A 21,370-nucleotide genomic window follows, 5' to 3' on the forward strand; every position below is an offset into this window, starting at 1 on the left:
CACAAGAAACTGGGAATCAAGGCTCATAGGTTCTGTTGCTACCTCTGCCTCCTTGATCTTGGGCAATCCACAACCTTTCTCTGTCTGTTTCTTCTTCGGTAAACTGGCAATGATACTTATCTCACAGGGGCACATGAAGTGCAATTTGTTAATTGCAGTGAGTTTGCAGATGGGAGGTGCTTTAGCAAAGCCAAGTATTATCCTCCTGTATTTTATTGATTTTGGTGATTGTAGTAACAGGGGTAAGTAACAATAAGGCATGCTGCTGTATGGCTGTTGCTGTATTTACCACTGTGTCATATAGACCTGCTCTAAGCAGCGTTAAATGACAGTGATAAACGCACCTGCAGCCTGGTGTCTTCAGGAGCAGCCCCACACTAGTGAGCAACTGGTGGGGCTGCATCATTGCTGGTGGCACCTAACATGGTTAGCATAGTAGTTTGGATGCTGAAAATAAGTTAACATCTAGAGCTGGTCAGGAATTTTTTCACAATGTTTTTGTTTTTCAAAACAAACAGGAATGTTTTTCACAATGTTAACATCTACATCACAGGTAAAACTCACTGCTGCGGGATATTAAATAACTTAGGATGATCTAGACATCACTTGGACATTTATTTGAATAAAAGCTCATTGGATATGACTGAGGTCTGTACAATCATGACTGGTGTGGAGAAAGTAAATAAGGAAGTGTTATTTACTCCTCATAACACAAGAACTAGGGTTCACCAAATGACACTAATAGGCAGCAGGTTTAAAACAAACAAACAAAAGGAAGTATTTTTTCACACAAAGCACAGTCAGTCTGAACTGTTTACCAGAGGATGTTGTTAAGGTCAAGACTATAACAGGGTTCAAAAAAGAATTAGATAAGTTCATGGAGAATAGGTCCATCAATGGCTATTAGCCAGGATGAGCAGGGATGGTGTCCCTAGCCTCTGGTTGCCAGAAGTTGGGAATGGGCTACAGGGCATCAATGGATTACTTGATGATTCCCTGTTCTGTTCATTCCCTCTGGGGCACCTGGCCCTGGCCACTGTCAGAAGACAGGATACTGGGCTAGATGGACCTTTGGTCCGACCCAGTCTGGCCATTCTTATATCTTAAACTGCAGTGACAGTGGGAGGGACAAAAAGGCATGGGTTATGAATCCTCATTCTTCAGACCACAAGGTGAATACCATTAAGGATCAGTAAGAAAACAGAGTTTAAGCACAGCTACTTGTTTCCAGCCCCACCAAAGGATGTTTACGTCTTGCAATTCATGAGCTTGCATAGGTCATCTGCTCATGACACACACACAAACACAGCCACAGCATGAGAAGAATGGATGTGTACAGGGACGCCTCACCTGCCACCCAGTGAGTGTGTGTTATGTTTTGATCAAACATCGTATTATTTCTCAGGTAGATCTGTTTCCCTGAGCCATGCAATTAAAGCCTGACAGATGCTTCTCTAGCTCTGAGTCCCTAGGTATTTCTTAGGCCATTTCTCTCAGGCTAGTAAAATCAGAGTTTAGTGGCTGATGGATAAATTGCAGGGACATAAAATCTGTACCTCTATCCCACCTCTGTATTCCATCTTTGTTCTCTGGGGCTGGTGTGACAGGAGAGACCAAGGGGGCCATGGGGCAGAGATCATTTAGTCCTTGATGCACAAAGCATTCCAAATACAACTCTGTAAACGTATTGTTGTGAGATATCTGGCAATTTTAATAAGAACGTTCACTTCATGCATTCCCTACTGCCATCTGTCGGGCGCAACAGGAAAAGTCACACATCAGACACATGGAAGGAAGTCTGGTTAGCTCAGCAACTACGCCACTTCCTTGGGATTTCTCAGTTGCCTGGCATTGTCCCAAAAACCTATCCAGTAATTAGATACGATAGTATTTCCCCTTACATCATCCATCGATAGCAAAGCATCTCTGAGGAAATTAAGTATTGTTATCTCCACTTTACATACAGGAAACTTGGCTTCAGATGGGGAAAGTAACTTGCCCAATCGCAAAGCAGGTCACTGTGAGAGCTGAAGCTCTCAATCCAGAAGCTACCAATCCAGAGTCTGGGTAAAATTTTCAAAGTGTCTAAATCCCAATTTGCTAAAATAAGTCACCTTTGATAATGGAATTTAGGCAGTTTGAAATTTTACACTTGGTCTGGTACAGTGGAGGCAGGATTCCTGAGTTCTATTCCCAACACTGCAGCTGGCTTTTAAGACTTCAGCCAGGTCACATCTCCTGTCTATAACAGTTTCATAATTAGCAAAGAAGACTACATAGCCACCTACATAAAGTTTTGAGGTGAATAAGCAGAGACTGTACTCATATATTGTTTTCTGTACTCATTTCAGAAGAAACACAGGGGGATTCTGTAAGTTAGATAAAAAGATGCAGTATCCTGATAAAGTTTCAGCTTCATCCGATGAAGTGAGCTGTAGCTCACGAAAGCTCATGCTCAAATAAATTGGTTAGTCTCTAAGGTGCCACAAGTACTCCTTTTCTTTTTGTCCTGATAAAATAAGTCCTGTTACCTCAAGGCATAACAAGAGTTATAGTCAGCCCTGGTCATAAAAATGACTTCTGCAAATCCAGGGCATGATTTTTTAAAATGACTAGTCATTTTGTACCCAAAGTTAAGCATACAAAATACACCCGATTTCCCCAAAAGCAAAAATCAACCCCTTTAAAGCATGTCAAGCTAGGCACCCAAAATTAGGAATCACACTTGAAAATAGTGTCCAAAGAGCACATTATACATAGGGTACAAAGAGCATTACCGTCTGTTTGAGAGTATTTCTAGAGCACCCAGTAGCGCTCTGGCAACACACACAAAAGGAAACAAAACCATACCAAAACCTTGCTTTTGTGTAACATTTAACAACTCCGCACACCGATTTGGAGCCTGCCAGGCTCTCTAAAGACAAAGTAACACAGAAGCAACAACAGTACACGGGAGCACCACCCCGCCCCCGCTAACTCACAAAGGACTGGCCCCCCCAGGCACGCCCCGAAACTGGTTGCCCCCCCAGGTTCCGGTCAGATGGGTTCTGTGCCCCGTCGTAACAGAGAAGGACGGCACATCTCACACAGCCGTGTGCAAACCCCATTCATCACACGTCAGAACCTGAAGGATCAACCTCGCGCCGCAGCGCTCGGGGGGGCCAGGCCACGCCACTGGCTTACAGCTCAGGGCGAGCGGAGCGTGCCCGCCCCCAGCCCGGGCTGCCCCTGGATTCCCCTTCTCCCGCAACGAGAGGCGGTTTTCAGCCCCGTCCCGCTCCAGCTGGCCCTTATTTCCTATCCGGGCCCCCGTGGCGGGGCAGGATCGGAGCCGGAGCCGCCGGCTCATTACGCATGCTAATATATGCACCTCCAGACCCCGCCTCCCCGCCATTCCGGCGAGCGCGGCTCGCTCTCCGCCTTTACGGCCGCGCTGTGCCCACGTGGAAGGGAGGGAGGGTTTTGCGACAGCGCTGGGAAAGGCAGGGAGGGCGGCGTGGTTTCCGGCAGTTGGGGGAAAGGGGGTTTCCTGGGGAGCGCGGATCCCCCCGCCCTGGGCTGCAGGGGTCGGGGGTCTGGGCGCCGTGCAGCCCCGGCAGGAGCTGGGTCTCCCACTCACGCCCGCGGGGGGGGGGCTGCACCCGGGGTGGGGACGGGACCCCTTGCCCTGAACAAGGGGGGGCACCTGGTACCCCCACCCTGCTGAAGGGAGATTGCCCCTCCCCCTTCTCAGGAGGAGACTCAGTGCCCTGGGGGGGCTCTAGCTCCCCCCCCCCACAGGACGGGGGCCAGGACTGGTGATTATAGCCACCCCCCCCCCCCCCCGGTAGTTTTTCTGTACCCAGGGCAGGGCTGGGCACGAGGGCCCAGTGGAGGGTGGGAGGGTCTTTTCCTTCCCCTGCTGTTGAAGACATTTCCTGGGGGGGTGCCAGGCTGACCTGGGCGAGTCAGGATGCAGGGTTAGGATCAGTGTAGCAGAGGGGGTGTGGTCAGGATTTAAGGGTTACACTGCCCCCCCCCAACTGTAAGTGGAGGGGGTGGAGCCAGGGGTCAGTATAGGGAGAGGCGATTGGGGTCAGGGTGTGGGGTCCATCAGTGAGGGACAGCGTGTAGGGGGGTGGTTGTGGTCAGGACTTAGGATCAGTGTAGGAAAGGTAGCGGGCCGGGCGGGGGTGTCTCTTCAATCAGCACCATGGAGCTCAGCAGCCTGCTGAAATCCCTGCAGTTGGAGAGCCCGCCAGACAGGGGAGACCCCGAATGCCCAGCTGTCACTGCCCCCCCAGCAGAGCAGGTTCTCTCCCAAATCTTGTCGCTTTTCTCAGCGGAGGGAGTCAGCAGCAGTGTCAAGGCAGGGATGGTCAGAGACCTGCATGCGCTCTTCGAGGCTGCAGATTGCCAGTGGCTGTTTGGGGGCTGCCACCCCAATGTAACCCCCAAGTTGCTGGGGGACTTGGTGGCTGCGCTGAGCCACTATGCGGCTCTGCCGAAGCAGAAGTCAGACACCGGCGGCCCACCCAGCAGTGATGGCTTTTACACCACAGTGGCCGATAGAACAGCAGACGTTGGCTTGGTGTTTCTTAGCCTCCTTGCTAAAGTGGAAGCTACCAAGGGATCCAAGTCCCTGGGTGCTGTGGTGGTGAGGCAGGTCCTGCCACATTGCCTAGGACTGATCTACATCTTTGCTGCAACACACCATGCAGAGAAGCCGTGGACCAGCCTGAGGTCTCGGTCAATAGCACAGGAACTGCTGACCTTGCTAGTTCAGGTCGCAGGCTGTGAGTCGGTGCCTGAATTCCTCCAGGGAGGAAGCGAAGATGAGGAAGGGAGGTTTGCTGCCGTGATGAGACTCCTGAAGCCAGAGCTGACTAAGTGAGTAAGATCACTAGCCTGGGGGGGTTTGCTTGGTGAGGCTTGGCACTAGTGGGTCAAAGGACTGGAGATACCGGTGAGCATTGCAGTGAGGTGAGGGGCACTGCCTGACTGTGGTCAAGTTCTGAATCTATTGAGACACTTGTGATTTCAGGAATAAATAGTTCAGTGAACAAGCTTTACTGATTTCAGAGTAGCAGCCGTGTTAGTCTGTATCCGCAAAAAGAAAAGGAGGACTTGTGTCACCTTAGAAACTAACCCATTTATTTGAGCATAAGCTTTTGTGAGCTACAGCTCACTTAATCGGATGCTTATGCTCAAACAAATTTGTTAGTGTCTAAGCTTTACTGAGAAGATTGGGCAAGTAGCTGGGATCAGTGTGGGTGCCTAGGTTGGGGAGAATCAATTAGCCAAACATTGGATTTCACCCCCACCCCCACAAGTTGTATGCACATCTGCCCCAGTAGCAGAAGTTGCTGGTTGCCCCTCCGGCCTGGTAATTATTCAGCACATGTTACTGAAATAAACAGTGTACCTGTTTGGGGCCTGTTCGTGCACTTGTTCTCCTTGACGTTAATGGGAGCTCTGCAGAAAAGCAGGCCCAAGGGGTTTCAAAGGTGTACTCCAAAACTAAGGCACCCAAACCCAGTGGCTACAGAAACAACAGGTCATGGGTAGCATAAAGATGCTGACTTTGTAATATGGTAACACAGTTAAATAGAGAGAACGGATGATTATATTACTGTATAATGTTTCTCTAATCTAAACAAAAGTCACTGTTGCAATGATTGATTATTGTTATGTGTCTGATATTTACATGGCAAGGATTTGTAAACCTCTTAAAACTTCCTAAACATGTAAATAGTTAAAATAATAATAATAATAATTTGTGGTTTCTTGTGAAAATGTTAGTGTTAATGTTTTACGTACTTGGAATCTTCTTTCTGCTGCTAGTTGCCTTGTCACCTTTTTGCTGGTTAAAGTGTCAAAGACTCTTTAGAGAGCAAGAAACTATTTGATCTAAAGGGGGAAAGGGTTTGCATATAAAAAAGAACAGAAGTCTGCCCTAACCACGTGCTAGTCCTGGTCTGTTATCTGAATCTTGTGGTGCGATGCTGCAGTGAAACCACTAGGGTAATGTTTGCTTTATGCATTTTTCCAGAGAAACGTGGAAGCACAACCCTGCCACAAAGCATGTGTTCTCCTGGACGCTGCGTCAAGTCACCCGGCCATGGCTTAGCCGTCACCTGGAGAGTGTCCTCCCACCATCACTGCTCCTCTCAGATGATTACCAGGAGGAGAATAAAATCCTGGGTGTGTGCTGCCTGCATCATATCATTCTCAATGTGGTAAGGAAAGATCACTGCTGGGAGGAGGAGGGACCATGTTGCCACAGGCAAACATAAGGAGGAACTGTGGTCTAATGGTTAGAGCAGAGGATTCTTGAGTCAGGATTCCTGGCTATGCTGTTAACTCTCAAGATGACTGGACATGGCACACCAATTCTCAGCTTCATTTTTCTAGTGTTCAAACTGCAGTAATAGTGGCAGCTGGAAAATATTCATATCCATCTGTGTGTGACTCATGAAAAGGTGGATGCTAATCGGGGCTATTTATAAGATGCTGGGCAAATCTTAAAATATTTCCACATATGTTCCTAATTACTTTAAAGTTAGTTTTGTGGGGGTTTTCCAGCAGTGCTGCTGTGTGCGGTTTTGTAGCTTAAGCAGGAGCAGGAACTCGGTTTATTAATAATAACACTTTGCTTTTCTCTAGACCTTTCACTTAGTATCTCAAAGCACTTTATAGACTCAAATACATTTACCATCTCCCCCTCCTGCAAGGTTGGTGAATATGCACCCAGCTATAAAAGATGGTTTTTAAAAAAAGGTACAGACTTATGGCCACATGGTGAGTAATGGAAATAGAACTCGTGGCCTGTTTCCCAATTCCCTCTAAGCATTAAACAAACAGCACTCCTTGCTTGCGGTATGTCGTTTGGAGGAGTATTTTAATAGCCCTGGTTTGTAAAGCACAGATGTGGTGTTGCACTCTCCCTGTATTGTGAAGGGCAGCAGAGCTAGTATCCTGTTCCTTCTAACAGAGCTGAGGTGATCAGCTTTGTACAGAACTGCTGAATATGGTGTATCTTCCATCACATTGAATTACACACAGATGTTTCTGTTGTTGTTGCAGCCAGCTGCGGATTTGAACCAGTTTAACAGGGCACAGGTTATCTACCATGCACTGTACCATCACCTCTACGTACGGGAGGCACAGCTCATTCAAGTAAGCCACTGGGGTTTAGTCTAAACCTTGATCGATCCTACTGGGATTTTAATTAATGTAATGGATAGCTCAGAGGATTGGGATATAGAACCTCCATTTTCTAGGTCACCCTTTCTAATCTAGCCTTAGGTTATTAGTATCTGACAATTGGCTAGTGGCCTCCATATGAAATTAATTTGGATCTCAGTTAGGCCTTAATGGACAGAGAAAAGGACCCCACCTCCTGGCCCCCCTGTTCACAGTCTATGTAGAGAGGCCAAAGATGTGAAAGGCTATGAAAGAATGACATACATTCTGGTGCCCCAAGACAGTGGTTCTTAACTAGAGGTACAACTCATCTAGATATCTGCCTAGTTTTACAATAAGCTACCTAAAAAGCACTAACGGAGTCGGTGCAAACTAAAATTTCATACAATGACTTGTTTATAGTGCTCTATATACTATACACTGACATGTAAGTACAATATTTATATTCCAATCAATTTTATTTTATAATTATATGGTAAAAGTGAGAAAGCAATTTTTCAGTAACAGCGTGCTGTGACACTTTTGTATTTTTGTCTCATTTTGTAAGCAAGTAGTTTTTAAGGGAGGAGAAACTTGGGGGTACGCAAGACAAATCAGACTCCTGAAAGGGGCACAGTAGTCTGGAAAGGTTGAGAGCCACTGCCCTCAGACTACCAAAGAAGCTGCATAGTGACTCCTTCCCTGCTTCTCATTGCATCAGGTGGTGCTGCTGTGCTTGCTGGACCTGCTGCTGGTTCTGGAGAGATCCCCGCAGCGGCTGTCCCAGGAACGCAGAGCAGCTACTCCCTGTCATGAGGTCCTGCAGCTAGTTCTGACTCACATGGAAGCAGAACACCGGCTCCCACTCCGGAGAGTGTATGCCAGGAACCTGCCTGCTTTTGTGAAGAGGTAAGAACTGTGCATTAGCCCTTCGATGATTACTTATTGGCCACAATAACTTCCTTCCATGACTTTTCTTGTCTTGGCAGACTTGGCATCCTGATAGCACAGCACCTGAAGAGGCTGGAGCGCGTAATTGTGGGATACCTGGAGGTCTGTGATGGTCCAGATGAAGCAGCCAGATTGGGAATATTAGAGACACTGAAGTGCACCATACAGCATGGCTGGCCAAGGTATCTTTAGGCGACATAGCTATAATATCAGAGGGGTAGCTGTGTTAGTCTGGATCTGTAAAAGCGGCAAAGAGTCCTGTGGCACCTTATAGACTAACAGACATATTGGAGCATAAGCTTTCATGGGTGAATACCCACTTCATCGGTTGCAATACGAAAGCTTATGCTGCAGTATGTCTGTTGGTCTATAAGGTGCCACAGGACTCTTTGCCGCTTTTACAGCTATAATAGGAAGCAAAACCTGAATGCTCTCACTCTTACTGAGCTACACTTGCTTGGGGATCTGAGGAAGATGTTTTGAACCGTGTGAAAAATGGATTTCTAGTCTTAAGTTCTATGTAAACAGGACTCACTCCTATCACAGCACTGAAATCCCCTCTACGCGTTGCTAGTTGAGAAAGTCCCACAGCTAGACCAGTCCTCATTTTGGCCTCACTTGGCAACTGTGGAAGAATTACCGCATGCAGGACCAAAGGCTCTTTTTCTTGCATGTAGATCTTAGGATGAATTAAGCAGCACTTTATATTGACTTTAGTCCTATCTATGCAATCTTTAATACTCAGTTTCCTTTGTATTCAGGGAATATGAATGCCCCCTGGTGGTTACATTAAAACATTTTAGTCATTCTGCCTCATGGCCACAGTACTTGCCTGCATTTTAGGAGAGTTCAAATCACAAGGGTGGCTCTAGACGGCAGGTTACTGTGCAGTGAGCCAGGCTGTGAATTGACAGCCCACCAGCTTGTTGTGTGGTAACATCCCATGTGGACACTGCTAGAGCACCGTCCAAGTCCCAGCGTGCAGCTTAGCACACTTGAGTAAGCCATACCGTACTGCAGGGCTTTCACCGCACTGTAGCGACGTCCATAGGGGATGTTAACACACGGCAGGCTACCACGCTATAGATTCAGACCCTGGATTGCTGAACAAAGTGACTAAATGGGGGAGACTTAATAGAAGTGGGAGGGGGAACACACTGTATAAGCCCTGTTCTGTCAGGCAGTATTTCCTAGCGTTTGTGGTATAAGGCAAATGCTAAACTACTCTCGCTGCTTTAAAAATGAGCCTCTTGCCCCCACCTCCGAAGTGTTTTCTAACCCAGCATGTAGTTTAGGCTGCTGTCCTGATCACAGCTGAGCTCAATGGCAGTCTAGAGCAATGCACAGTTGAATGGCAGACAGGCACTCTCTAGTAAGTGGCTCCTGCTGCCTGCAGAGTTTAGGGCACACTTTCCCCTATTCTCCACCGTCCTAGAGACAGGCTTGGAAAGAGTTTATTCAGAGTGTCTGTTTTCCATCACAGAATGGCATGCAGGCTTGCTGTGCTCCTCAAGGCCCTGCTGAGGATGATTTGGGACGTATCTACTGATGGAGGCCTGACACAGCCAGTGAAAACATCTCTGCTCCATGGGGCCACAGAGTGCCTGATCCTGCTGGATCACTGCTCTCAGGGGCAAGTGAAGGTGAGCCAAGGACTCCAACCAAGTCCCATTCTGTAAACGTTTCTTTAAAAGGAAAAAAAGAGCACTGCTGACTTTTTTTAAGACAGAATATCAGGTAGAAGGGCTTTGGGCACGTGGGGCTTTTTTTTGTTTTCCTTTAGCAAAGTCCTGATGTCCACAGCAGCACCTGTCAAGGGAGACAGCTAAACATACCGCCCTTATGGAACTGTAAGGCTCTCTGGGCTAGCATGTAACTATAAAGGCACATAGACAGACACAGTCAGGTGTCCTCTTCTCTAGGTGATGCAGAGGTGGCTCAGGAGGTAACTCAGATGCATACATAAGGAAATTGTGGAGATATAAAAATGACCCACTGAAGTGCTGGGACACTATCACCCCATAGTGCCTCAGTGTTTGCAGTATCCTTCTCCGGTTGCTACAACATAATGAAGATGGTTAACAAGAGAGAGTAGAAACATATGAGGAAGGCTTGAGGGCCACACAGCACTGAAAGTGAGGTGTTTGTGCTTTTCCCCTTTCAGATCCTGCTTGAAGGAATCTACCACAGCTGTGACAACTGTAGCCTTCGGGCATGCATCAGGCAAGTGCAAGAGAACACCTGAGACACAGCTACTAATAGCCAGAACCTGCTTTTTTGTTTTTTATTATATTAAAATATTTAAATTTGATTTTGCACCTGTCAAAATGCCCCCTGCTAAAGTCACACTGTCATACTCCTCCAGCTACAGAGTCCCACTGTCCAGCATACAGCTCAAGTTATACCCTCTTTCGAAGGAGTCAGGTTGCTTTTGATTTGGATGCAGGTTCTGTTTCCTGTTCATATTCTATTTCAATGTAGGCTCGTTTTGTCCTGACTGGTCCTTTCACAGGAGCTTTGCCCTTGGATTTGGAGTGACAGGTTCTCTCCGCCATCTCTCTCTCCTCTTCCTCGCTGGAGGATTTGTCATCCTGCTCCTCCTCACTGCTTGTCGCCAGCTTATCCATGTCCTGGACAGGAGGGAAGACAGGAGGGTTAATACAGATACTGACTTGAAAGCGCTGTACTTTAACTAAGCCTCCACTCCTCTGCAAATGCATTACTCCCATCGTGTAGGTCCTGGCTCCCTGTTGTCTATTCCATGCTGCCTTTGAAGGGAACAGAATGAATACGCTGCAGTCTGATATTACAACATGTGAATCCAATTGCTCTGACACTAATCACATGAACACAGCTCTGAACACAGCCAGAGGGGAGGATGTTTGGAATGAAAAGGAACTAAACTGGGCAGTTACAGGAGGACTGAAAACGCAGGATGATCAGGGCTGCATTCCATTGATTTAACATCCCTTCATGCGCTAAGTTTAGCTATAACCCTTCAGCTGGTTTAGTGTAATCATTGAGCAAGATCGGGGCCAGAACTCTTGGTATCTGTATCACGGCACATGCATTATGCCCCTTTCCATTTGATGCGTAGCTGGATCAGGCTATCAGGGTGTTTCACATACCTCAAAGTCACTGAGGTCGCTCTCATCTACCTCTACAAACTCCCTCTTGTCAGCGTCCTGTAAGAGATCAGGTCAGAAATTGAGCATCTAGACGGGATGCACTGCACGAGGATTGGAGCGTGGGGGAATGTCACTGTAGGAAGGGTGTGCGCAACCGAGTCAGATACTGGGAGTCAGGGTCCTGGACCATCTTCTACAGAGCTGAATTTACAGGGGAGCCTGTAGCACTGTTCCCCATTTGCTACACAGAAGACTCAAAACTATAAATGATGAACTAACCGCAACTTGCTCTCCCCACCACACAGCATTCACAAAGGGCCAGTTCCAGCAGCTAGTGATGCATTTGCCTGGTGTCTCTGCTGAGCAGGGAACACTACTAACTGCAGAAGCAGCATTCAGCATGCTGCCTTTTGCAAGCTACAGTGGTATCTCCACAATCTGACTACTTTCTGGACTAAATCCCCCAATTATTGGCACTGATTCTCTAGTAAGGGATTTTAACACTCGTAGCAGGTTACAGACAGTGGAGTCATCTGCAAAGAGCTTTGGGGTAGGAGGAAGGGACGAGGCACAAAGCGACAAGCCAGACTCCCACTGTACTTGGCTAACAATAGGAGAGAGGAGAATGGAGACGTGAGTGAATATTAATATGCAGTTGTCTACATATACATCCCTCTTCTGCAAAATTCATACAACCCCATGTGCATATATATATAAAATGGGTCCAGCACTACAGCAGTCATGGCTTAATTGCCCCACTCTGATGGGAGAATTTTACAACCATTACCTCGTCGTCTTCCTCCTCTTCTTCCTTCTCCTCCGTGTCAGACTCTGCTTCGCTCTCTACGTCCTGCTCTTCCAGAGCCTTGTCAAAGGCATGTATGGGGAAGTTATAGATATCTCCATACTGAAAGGAAAACAAGCACCTGCTTTAAATCATACCAGGAAGATAGATCATCTAGGAACTGACTCCTTTTGGCTATGGTCCACCCCATGCGGAGGGCTAAGAACACAGGTTACACCAAACTAGATTAGACTAATGGGCCACAGAATCCATTTATCCCACATTTGATACTGGCCCTTAAGGAATCTGTCCTGACTCGCAGTGTGCCCCAGGAAGGGAGGGGTACGACTTACTTTCTTGACCTCTGCATTGGTCACCTAATGCCCTGAAGCATGAGAGTCAGCTCCTCCAAACTCACCCCCTTATCTTAGCCTGCACAGATCTGTTGATCATCAGGTCACACACTGTAGCCAAACCCTATCATGCGCTGCCTCCAGAAGTGACGTGCAGCAGGTACCAAGTGACCCAGCTATGTGAAATCTAGCGCCTGATCCACAACTGCATGACCTGTTTCTGGTTTGGCAGGTGGGGGTAAATCTCAGAGCATCAGTAGGGTTTGCTGGATTTGCTACGTAAAGCTTCCAAGCTGCCTTGCCCCTTGGGCACACAGAGAGCTGATTGTTAGGATTGGTGGAAAAGACTGAACTTCTGAATATTTTAACATGATAAAAAGGGACAAATTTCAGTGATTCCCCCTCATGTGTCTTTTTTTTTAATCAGCTCTCCTCATCAGCCCACGCTAAAGGCTGCACTGCAGCCCTGGCCAAGAGAGCCCTTTACTCTGCTGACCCTGCTGTAGGTGGCCAGAGGCCTTGCCCAGACAGAGATGCTGAGGAAGTAAAGGGTTTGACTCTAGCAGGTGGGCGAGACTACTCAGGTTATTCACTAGTTTATAGCGCTGGTTTATTATGCATTTTATGCCAGTCACATTATACAGCACTTCAGGACTGAGGCTCAGAGCCAAATACAGCTATGAACAAGTACAGAGCCAGTGACCAATAATTCTGTCCTCGTAATATTAGAGAGCTCATCTTCCCAACAGCATTCCCCAAAGGCAGAAGAGTGGCTGTGTAAGAACAGCCTCCCCAGTCTCAGCAGAGCTAATGATCACAAGCAAGTCTGAACTGTTAGCAAACATGGAGCCAACACAGCAATGGGAGAGCAGGCTGGATCCTATTCTGCCTCATGCATCGCTGTTCGAATGAGCTTGGTAAACACCCCCCAGCTTAGCAGAGGGATACACTTTTGTGCTAGGAGACGGGGGGTGGTAACCCTTACCGTTTCCTGCTTTAGTCTCTCCAGTAACTCCTTCTCAATGGCATTGTCCAGCTGAGCAGCAATCAGGGCTTTTTCCTAGTACCAGGGGAAAGAGGAGTTGGCATCAATTCATTTCCAAGATGTAAAAAAACCAGAAGCATAGAAAGAATCAGGGCTGCACAAGAGTCACATTACCTCTCTCCTTTTCTCTCGCCTTTCCACCTTTTTGCTTAAAGGAACAAGCTTCCTCCTGTGATGGGGAAGAGAGAAGGTCAGTTAGTGAAGATTTCAGTCTACCGGCCACTGATGCACACCAAGCGAGTGAATGTTTATTCAAGTCCCTGCCCAGCCTCCGATACAGGATGCTCCCTGCTCCCCACCTGGCACAAACTGGCCTCTTAAAGGAAACTTAGGCTAAGCTCATAAAAGTGCAGTTTTAATCAGTTCAAGTGCATCTACATTAGGGTTATAACTAAATTAATTTCAAACAGATTCCGTTAGATGGACCCAATGATTTATTTATTTATTTTAAACTATAGACCAGCCCTAAGAGAGGCAGACAGGCTGATGGTATGGAGCAGAGGGAAGGAAGTGAACTGTCATCACTTACTGTCGCTTGAGTGTCAGCTTCCGAATGCGGATCAGATACTGTGTGATTTTGGTGAAGCGCTGCTTGCATTTGTGCCGGATGAAGCGTGGCCAGTAGATGAGGTTCTCATCTATCTCCTCCAAAGCTTTCTCATAGTTCTTGCTCAGTCGGACCTGACAGAGAGAGGGAGGGTGAAAAGCTTTGGAGCAGAAGCAATTCTGGGACATCCTCACAAAGGGGAGTGGAGTTTAAGGTGGTTGTGGTGCTGGACCACTTCCGCCCCTGGCTTTTTTCTAAAACCCAGCGGGCAAGAGGAAGGATGTTCTTGCTGTTAAGACACTGGACTGGGACTCAGAAGATCTGGCTTTTAATCCCAGCTCTGCCACAGACTCCCTGTGTGACCTTGGGAAGTTATTTAATCTCTCTGGCCCTTATTTCCTCTTCTATAAAATGGGAACATTCCCTTGCTACCCTTTTGTCTGTCTTGCCTGTTTAGACTGTAAGCTCGTTGGGACAGGGCCAGTCTCTGACTATGGGTGTGTTCTAAAACAAAAGGAATTCAGTCTGTAGTCCATCTATCCAATCTTTGGTCTCTCTGCTGATGCTACATACAAGGATCCAGCTGTGGTGATGGCTTTTGTGACGTGGACACTTGCGAATGGAATTATTTCCCAGCATCTCATTTTACAGATGGGCCAAAGAACAGCCATCAGTCAGATGAGAACTGAGCATCAGACTAACTCAGATCAGATTTGAAAAGAGAGGTTCAAGTCTCTGTATTAACAATCCCCAGAGCCAACCAGACCAGACACATTCAAAGAAAAAAAATCCCTTGGCCGTTACATCAAAGGAACACTTTTCAAACATTCCTGGTTTCGGATTCTATTGATCATAGGTTAGATTACCAATGAAAGCCTAGCAGTTTGGTCAGTGATTCATCCATTCTGTGTTCTACCTAGTGTCTTATACAGCCTCCATCTCCATCGTATCTTCACATCTTCCCAAGTACTATCCCAGTTATACAGCTGAGTCACAGACAGATTCAAAGAGTGCCTGTGGCAGAGCTGGGAATTGGGAGATCTGAGTTCAAGACCCAGCTGTGGGCTCTAGAAAGCCAGGGCACGCTGTGTTAAAGAAACAGTCAGTGTAAAATAGTCTGTGAAAAGCAGGGACTACGCTGCCGTTGGATATTTTCTTGGCATAAGGCATTTCATTAGGTTAAGTGCCATAAACTGCCATGACACAAGGGTTCTGCAGGGCCAGTATACAAGTAATATACTGCATTAATGCATTAATGCTCAGCAATGGAGGATATGTTCTCTCCAGAACAGGTGACACTTTTTAATATATGTTTAAGAAAAATTAAAATAATGTGGACTAGAACAATCCCAAGGTGGAAGTGTCCATATCCCATTGCCGGTCCTGAGATGTTTACCCCCATCAGAACCTGCTCTTTATACCGCCCACACCTAGGGACAAAAACATCAGGGTTAATTTAGGTGGGCTTAAACAGGAATGCTTTGGATATGTTGTAAATAGTGGAACATTTTTTTTAAAAAAACAACGGTAACATCTGTCAACTTGCTAGATTAAGTTTCAGGCTCGGTATGGGATTTAACTCACCCGCTCCCAGAGTCGATTGGGGAAAGCCGCCCGCTCTATTGTCTTCATGTACAGATAACACTGACCTAAGGGAAAGAGGAATAACAAGAACTCACTCAAACCACCAGCAGGCACTCAAGAGACAAACTTAGCTCGTCCCAGTCACTGCAGAAAACTCCAGCACTGGGACACTTGCCCAGATCTCCAGTCTGAATATAGGCGGGGATCCAATGTCGGACACAAGCATTCATCACAGGGGGGGCTTACGCTCCAAAGGGTAACATGCTCAACTACTGCAACATCAACAAACTAAGTGAAAGGCTGCAAGCCTGGGCTCACCCACTTGGCATGGAGTATGCCTGGCTTTGCTGTACTCTCAGCCAAGGCTACCACTGACAGACACAGAGCATCTTTCCCCACAAAGAGCATCACAGACAGCCCTACAGAGAAGCAGCCACCTTCAAGGCGGAGGGCAGCAGCAATCTGCTGCCCAACAGCTGTTTGGGCGAGGGGGAGCAGGAGGCCATACACCTCAAGGCAGACTAACTCTTAGAGGAAAATCCCCTGGGACGGAGCTTTCACACCCACACAGGGCAAAGGTCTCATACAACTGAACTGCAGAGTGGGTCTGAGCCCACCCTGTGGCTCCAGAGGGAATGTCTACATTGCAGTGTCAACCCAAGGTTCGAACTCAGACTCAAACCTAACCCTCCTCCTTTCTATACACAAACCACGCTAACTTAAGGTTTCCTGGGGGTGGTGGGTCCGAGCCTGAGTCAAGCTGACACGCAGCGTTCAAGCCCTAATGCTTTGCAGTCTGGATGCATCCCCACTGCACTTGTGCTCTGGAAGTATCCCACAATCCGACAGGCTGACTTTCTTTGTCCTCCGAACAGTCCAGTTTGGTAGACAGTAAAGTTTTCCCACCCTGCACCATGAACAAAGGGCTAGAGTGGCCCTTTGGGAAGGCACAAGGAAGTTTGGGATATGGGCAGTTGGACTTCAGCGTGCATAATGCAGTGTAGATGCAGGAACCCAGGTTGGGACCCAGGGTTGAACAATTCGTAACCTGGGGTTACAAATGAGGGTAGGTGCTCAACCCCTAAGTTAACAGACCCAGAGTCTGGTAACTTGAGTTCTACTAACCCAGGGCAGTGTAGACATACTGAGAGCGTCTAGGGGCTTCAAACCTGAGGCTTAGAACCCTGAGCCATTCTCTCTGGCCTACAGTTAGCTTACTGGGGAGGTGAAAAGAAAAGAGGAACACAAAGAAAATTCCTGAAAGCACAAAGCTGGGCAGTTCAACCCACTGGAGAGAGAGAGACACACACACACACCAACCTTACTTAATACATGCCAGATGTCTGGCTGGATATTTTACCAATGTGCATTTGAGACCCAAAGAAGCCTTAAAGGGACCCTGTCAACCAGAGGAAAGAGCAATAGCTGCCCATGATTCCAGTGAAAGAGACTAAGGGGAAGGGCCGTGCAAGGTTGCAAGGCCCTTGCTGGGGCACTGCAGAAGTCTCACCTTTCTCCTCTTTGATGGTTGCATACTGGCTATTTGCCAGAGGACAGGATGATCGATTGCACAGACCTGTCAGGTTATACTCATTGCGGCAAAAGTTGTGTGTCTTTGTCCTGGAAAGAAGAGACTTTAGATGAGCTGCTAACACGGAAGATTCCATCCGAGAATCTCACATACTGTACAAGTCCTCTTGCATTAAACTTCACAACTGCTGCTGTCAGGTAGAGAAGGATTATCATCTCCAGTTTATAGATGGGGGAACTGAGTCACAGAGACACTCAGGGTGTGTCTACATTACAGACAAACACAAGCGGCTGGCTCATGTCAGCTGATGTAAATCTGCTGGGTAGATGTTTGGGGTCAGGCTGGAGCCCAAGCTTTGGGACCCTACAAGCAGGGATGGTCCCAGAGCCCAGGCTCCAGTGCGAACCCAAAAATCTGCACATCAGTTTTTAGCCCCACAGCCCGTTAGCTGACCTGAGCCAGCCACGGCCATGCTGTGGGTCTTTTATTCCAGGGTAGATACACCCTGAGCTTCCTAACCTTTTAATTCCAGATTGTTGGTTCCACCCCAGCTTTTGGAATGTGCCAAATTCCTGAAGCAGTCAAATTAAAGCGCTAAGGGACACTCTGAAACAGATAGCACTTGGCCCTGGCAGCCAGGAAGTCATCCGCCCAGTAGCAACCTGGGTCTCAAATTGGAATCTGAAGAGCAAGATGCAGAGCTGGATCCTGAAATACTCACTTTATTTTGTAAGAGCAGAATTGTTTGTTTCCAAGACTATCCCAGACAACCTGAATAAACCAGAGGTCAGTTAGTACATTTCATAGGGTAGCACATGCATTTCTAGAGAAGCCAGTCATCCAGGGCTCTCACAGCACTTTACAAACATTCATTAACCAAGCCGCCCAGCACATCAGAGGGAAGATCTGGATTACTATTTCCATTTTACAGATGGTAACACTGAGGCACAGAGCAGTGAATTGTCTGGGTTAAAGTCAGCAGAAGATCCTGGAATAGAACCCAGGAGCTGAGACTCACGTGGATCTACTACAGCACATTACAGGCAAGGAAACCAAGCTTGGAGCCTGCACAGCATATGTATCCATACTTTCTCTTTGTTTTTGTTTGTTTTTGGGGGGTGAGTTCACCAGCAAGGAAGGATGCACTGTTGCTGACACAACAAGTTATTATAAGTTTTCATAAGGTAAAACAACAGCTACAAAAACCCAAACAAAATATTAAAACCCACTAACATGGATGCATGGTTCTCTAAACCAGCATCTGAACTTCCTGTAATCTACTACCCCATCCCCTGTGGGTCTCTCACATGTTTTCATTTTAACCCAAAGCTCTTTAGGATAGAGACCATGTCTCCTATGCAGTCTGTAAAGCCTTCGGGCATTCCAAGCTCTACGGTTATAATTACAATAGTGTTGAGTACAGTGATAATCACAGGCAGTATTTAAACACACAACAGCAATGCAACTTGCTGCCTTATATGCCAAAGCAGCAGCCAGCTGCTAGCACATGAGCATCACAGATGAAGCCAGAGCTGCTTGGACAAACCTGCTAACCTGAGCACAGGCTCTTGCCAGGCTCCTGTCCTGACCGTGCTCTTTCGCTCCCAGGACAGTCCTGGGGGTGACCCTATGGTTACCTGCCATGCAGGAAATCCAGTTTCCAAGCCTCGGAGGGGAGACCCTATGACTAGGGGTGCTGTACAGCCATTCAGGAGACCTGGTTGCCCATCACCACACCTTTCTCCCACCCCCAGAGGCCAGGAAGCAGGAGGTGGGAGTGTTGTCCCACTCCATGTGCTGAGCTGCCACATGGGCGATCTGGGTCTGCTTTCCCCACTAGGGCAAGCAGCCCCCTGTAACGCTGGGGAGGAGGGCACATTTCCCTGCTCCAGCATGGCCAGCGCCCCATGGGAGCCGGTGGGTCCGTAGGTTACACAGAGTGGGTCTGGGACCCAGACTCTTTAGGGAGCCCCAGCTTTGGGGTGACTGAGACAACCACCCCCAGAGCTGCAGCCAGCCCTCGCACCTGTGAGCTTCCCTCCCGGCCACTCAGCGCCCGGGGCCCCCCGATGCTCGGCACCCCTCTGATTTCCACGTGGGCAAGGGGAAGGGAAACGCGGCCGGACGCAACCGAATCAGTCCTGCCTTGGTGGCGCTGATTGGCTAGGACGCAGCTGCCTGGAGCCGTCGGACGCAGCCGAACCAACCCCCACCACGGACTCACATCGTCCGAATGCATCTCGCCTCCGCCGCTCGCCTGCTCCGGGCTTCCCAGACAACTCCACGCCGGGCTGGGGCTGGAGCTGATCGGCTTCAGGGAGTCACCATTTCAGTGGGAGGGCACAGGGCCGAGCCAGCGCTGGGCTCTCGCGAGATCGGGGAAAGCGAGGGGAGGGGGAAGGAGAAGGGAGGGGCGAAGGGAGGAGGAATTGGGGAAGGAGCGGTGGGGAGTAGGATTTGTTTGGGGGGGGGGGGGGGTGGGGAGGTGATGGGGGGAAGGGGTTAATGGGAGGGAAGGAGGAATGGGAGATGGAGGGAGGAGTGGGGGGTGTTGCGGAGAGGAGGGGGAGTGATGCAGAAAAGGGGGGAATAGGGATGGGCTATGTGTGGACACCCCAATATCTACGGCTTCCAAAACCACCGTCTTTCCTCTGCTCCTGTCTAAGAGCTTTGGGCTGGTGAGAAACACCAGGGTTAGCGCTGAACAATAAGACAAAAGCGCATCCTGAATATCAAAATGGGGGATGTAGTGCGCACCTGCCGCCAGCAGATGGCAGCACGAAACCTCTAACCGCGGTTCATTGGCCCTAACTGCCTAACTAGGGCTTTTGGGGTTTATTAGTTTCGCTTTTTGGGGGTGGTGGTATTTTTAGCAGGGCATTAATTCTGTCTCCAAAATGGAGTTTGGGGGGCTTTCTCTTTGATACTGTAATGAGAAGGGTGGGTTTTTTTTTAGCTATTTCCCAAAAGTCTTATCTAAATAGGATCTACTTTCATTTCTGTTTCGCCTATAAAAATTCCTTACGTGTTAGTTTAAGCTTTGTACCCTTGTTGCTGAGTCCCTAGTTTAGCATTTAGTGTGTTTGTTCCCTCGTGCACTTTAGCATAGGACTGTTTCCAAACGCGCTGTGTTACAGTGCACTAGGGAGCCTTTAGTGCCTACCAGCAGGGTCTGCATGGACCAGTTAATACTCAGCATATTAGCGTGCTTTCGAAATCACACTCCTGTAGTCCACGTTGCTGCTATAGGTCAACCAGCCCTTAGGACTTTTCTACGCAAACACTGAGTTTGTGGCAAGCTGTGGTGTGAATCTACCCCACGCTAGCCTGCCACGGTCTGTCTGTCTGCACCTTGCTGATGCACATGCTTTGATCTTGTCCTCTTTGAAACTCTCTCTCAAGCCCCTGCTTTTCTGTCTGTCTCTGCATCCCTCATACCCCAGTGATTTAAAAGCATCTAAAGTTCCAGGCTGGCAGGAATAGTTTACTGCTCAGTTCAATCTGGGCATGTACTAGGGGAACGGATGTGACATTGACTCTTGCTGATGCCTTCTTTTCCTTCTCATGGAGACCAGGGGCTGTCACACTCTTTAATAACTACAGTCCTGACATCGGGGGAAGATGTACGTGCACCTCTGAGTTAGCCTCCCGGAGAAGCCATGTTCCAGTAGGCTCTTCCTCCAGGTCCGGCTACCTCTCTGTCATTGTTCTGTTGCTCCGACAGAGCCCACCTCCCTCTCCACTGGCTAATAATAATAATAACCCACCTTATCAGGTGAAAGCAGCCGCCCTGTGCGTGCTGCAGGGAGCTCAGTGAAAAGCAGGAGGAAGTCTGGGCTTTTAGGTCTTATAGGTTGTTGTGGGCTGGATTAAAGCCAAAGTCTCAGCTGATTGTATTCAGTGGCTCTGGATGATTCATGGAGTCAATTGGAGAAGGCCAAATAAAGGGATTGTAATGTCTTATCAGCTAGGAGCTTGTTATTTAAACTGGCTGCTGTAATGGGCTGAAACAGAGCAATGGAACATTTAGCATGAATGTTAAATGGCGAAGTTTCTATGAGATCATGAAACCATCCCCCTAAAAGAAACAGTGGGAGCCTCCTCACGTGGGACTGTTAAAATCAGATGGGACAGAGCCCTGACAAATAGATTGTAAGAAGCAATCCTATACTAGGCCCAGGTGAAGTTGAACTAGACGGCCTAGCAGGCAGAATGGAAGTGCACCGAATCTAGGTCAGACACCAGTGTTAAGGCCCTTGCACAGAGTCTCCGGATTGTAATGA

General features: G+C 48.0%; 2 protein-coding genes and 1 non-coding gene across 3 annotated transcripts; 1 reads left to right on the forward strand and 2 right to left on the reverse strand.

Moving 5' to 3' along the window:
- Nucleotides 1-3,034: 3,034 nt before the first annotated feature.
- On the reverse strand, nt 3,035-3,133 carry LOC114020987. The gene has a single exon (XR_003565685.2). It is a non-coding gene; the product is annotated as a small nucleolar RNA U13 (small nucleolar RNA).
- A 262-nt stretch (nt 3,134-3,395) lies between these two features.
- On the forward strand, nt 3,396-10,426 carry TTI2 (TELO2 interacting protein 2). The gene is made up of 7 exons (XM_007066315.4): nt 3,396-4,869; nt 6,032-6,218; nt 7,066-7,158; nt 7,886-8,073; nt 8,154-8,297; nt 9,599-9,758; nt 10,280-10,426. Exons 1-7 carry the CDS (start codon nt 4,193-4,195, stop codon nt 10,358-10,360), a joined length of 1,530 nt encoding a protein of 509 aa, XP_007066377.2. The 5' UTR covers nt 3,396-4,192; the 3' UTR covers nt 10,361-10,426.
- MAK16 (MAK16 homolog) lies at nt 10,386-19,465 on the reverse strand. Its single transcript, XM_037886276.2, has 10 exons — nt 19,312-19,465; nt 17,809-17,858; nt 17,067-17,176; nt 15,557-15,621; nt 13,955-14,106; nt 13,540-13,594; nt 13,366-13,440; nt 12,036-12,150; nt 11,244-11,302; nt 10,386-10,745 (listed from the first exon to the last, which is right to left on the reverse strand). Exons 1-10 carry the CDS (start codon nt 19,324-19,326, stop codon nt 10,536-10,538), a joined length of 906 nt encoding a protein of 301 aa, XP_037742204.1. The 5' UTR covers nt 19,327-19,465; the 3' UTR covers nt 10,386-10,535.
- Between the last annotated feature and the right edge of the window lie 1,905 nt (nt 19,466-21,370).

The sequence above is a fragment of the Chelonia mydas genome, chromosome 26, assembly GCF_015237465.2.
Source record: "Chelonia mydas isolate rCheMyd1 chromosome 26, rCheMyd1.pri.v2, whole genome shotgun sequence".
Lineage (NCBI taxonomy): Eukaryota > Metazoa > Chordata > Testudines > Cheloniidae > Chelonia > Chelonia mydas.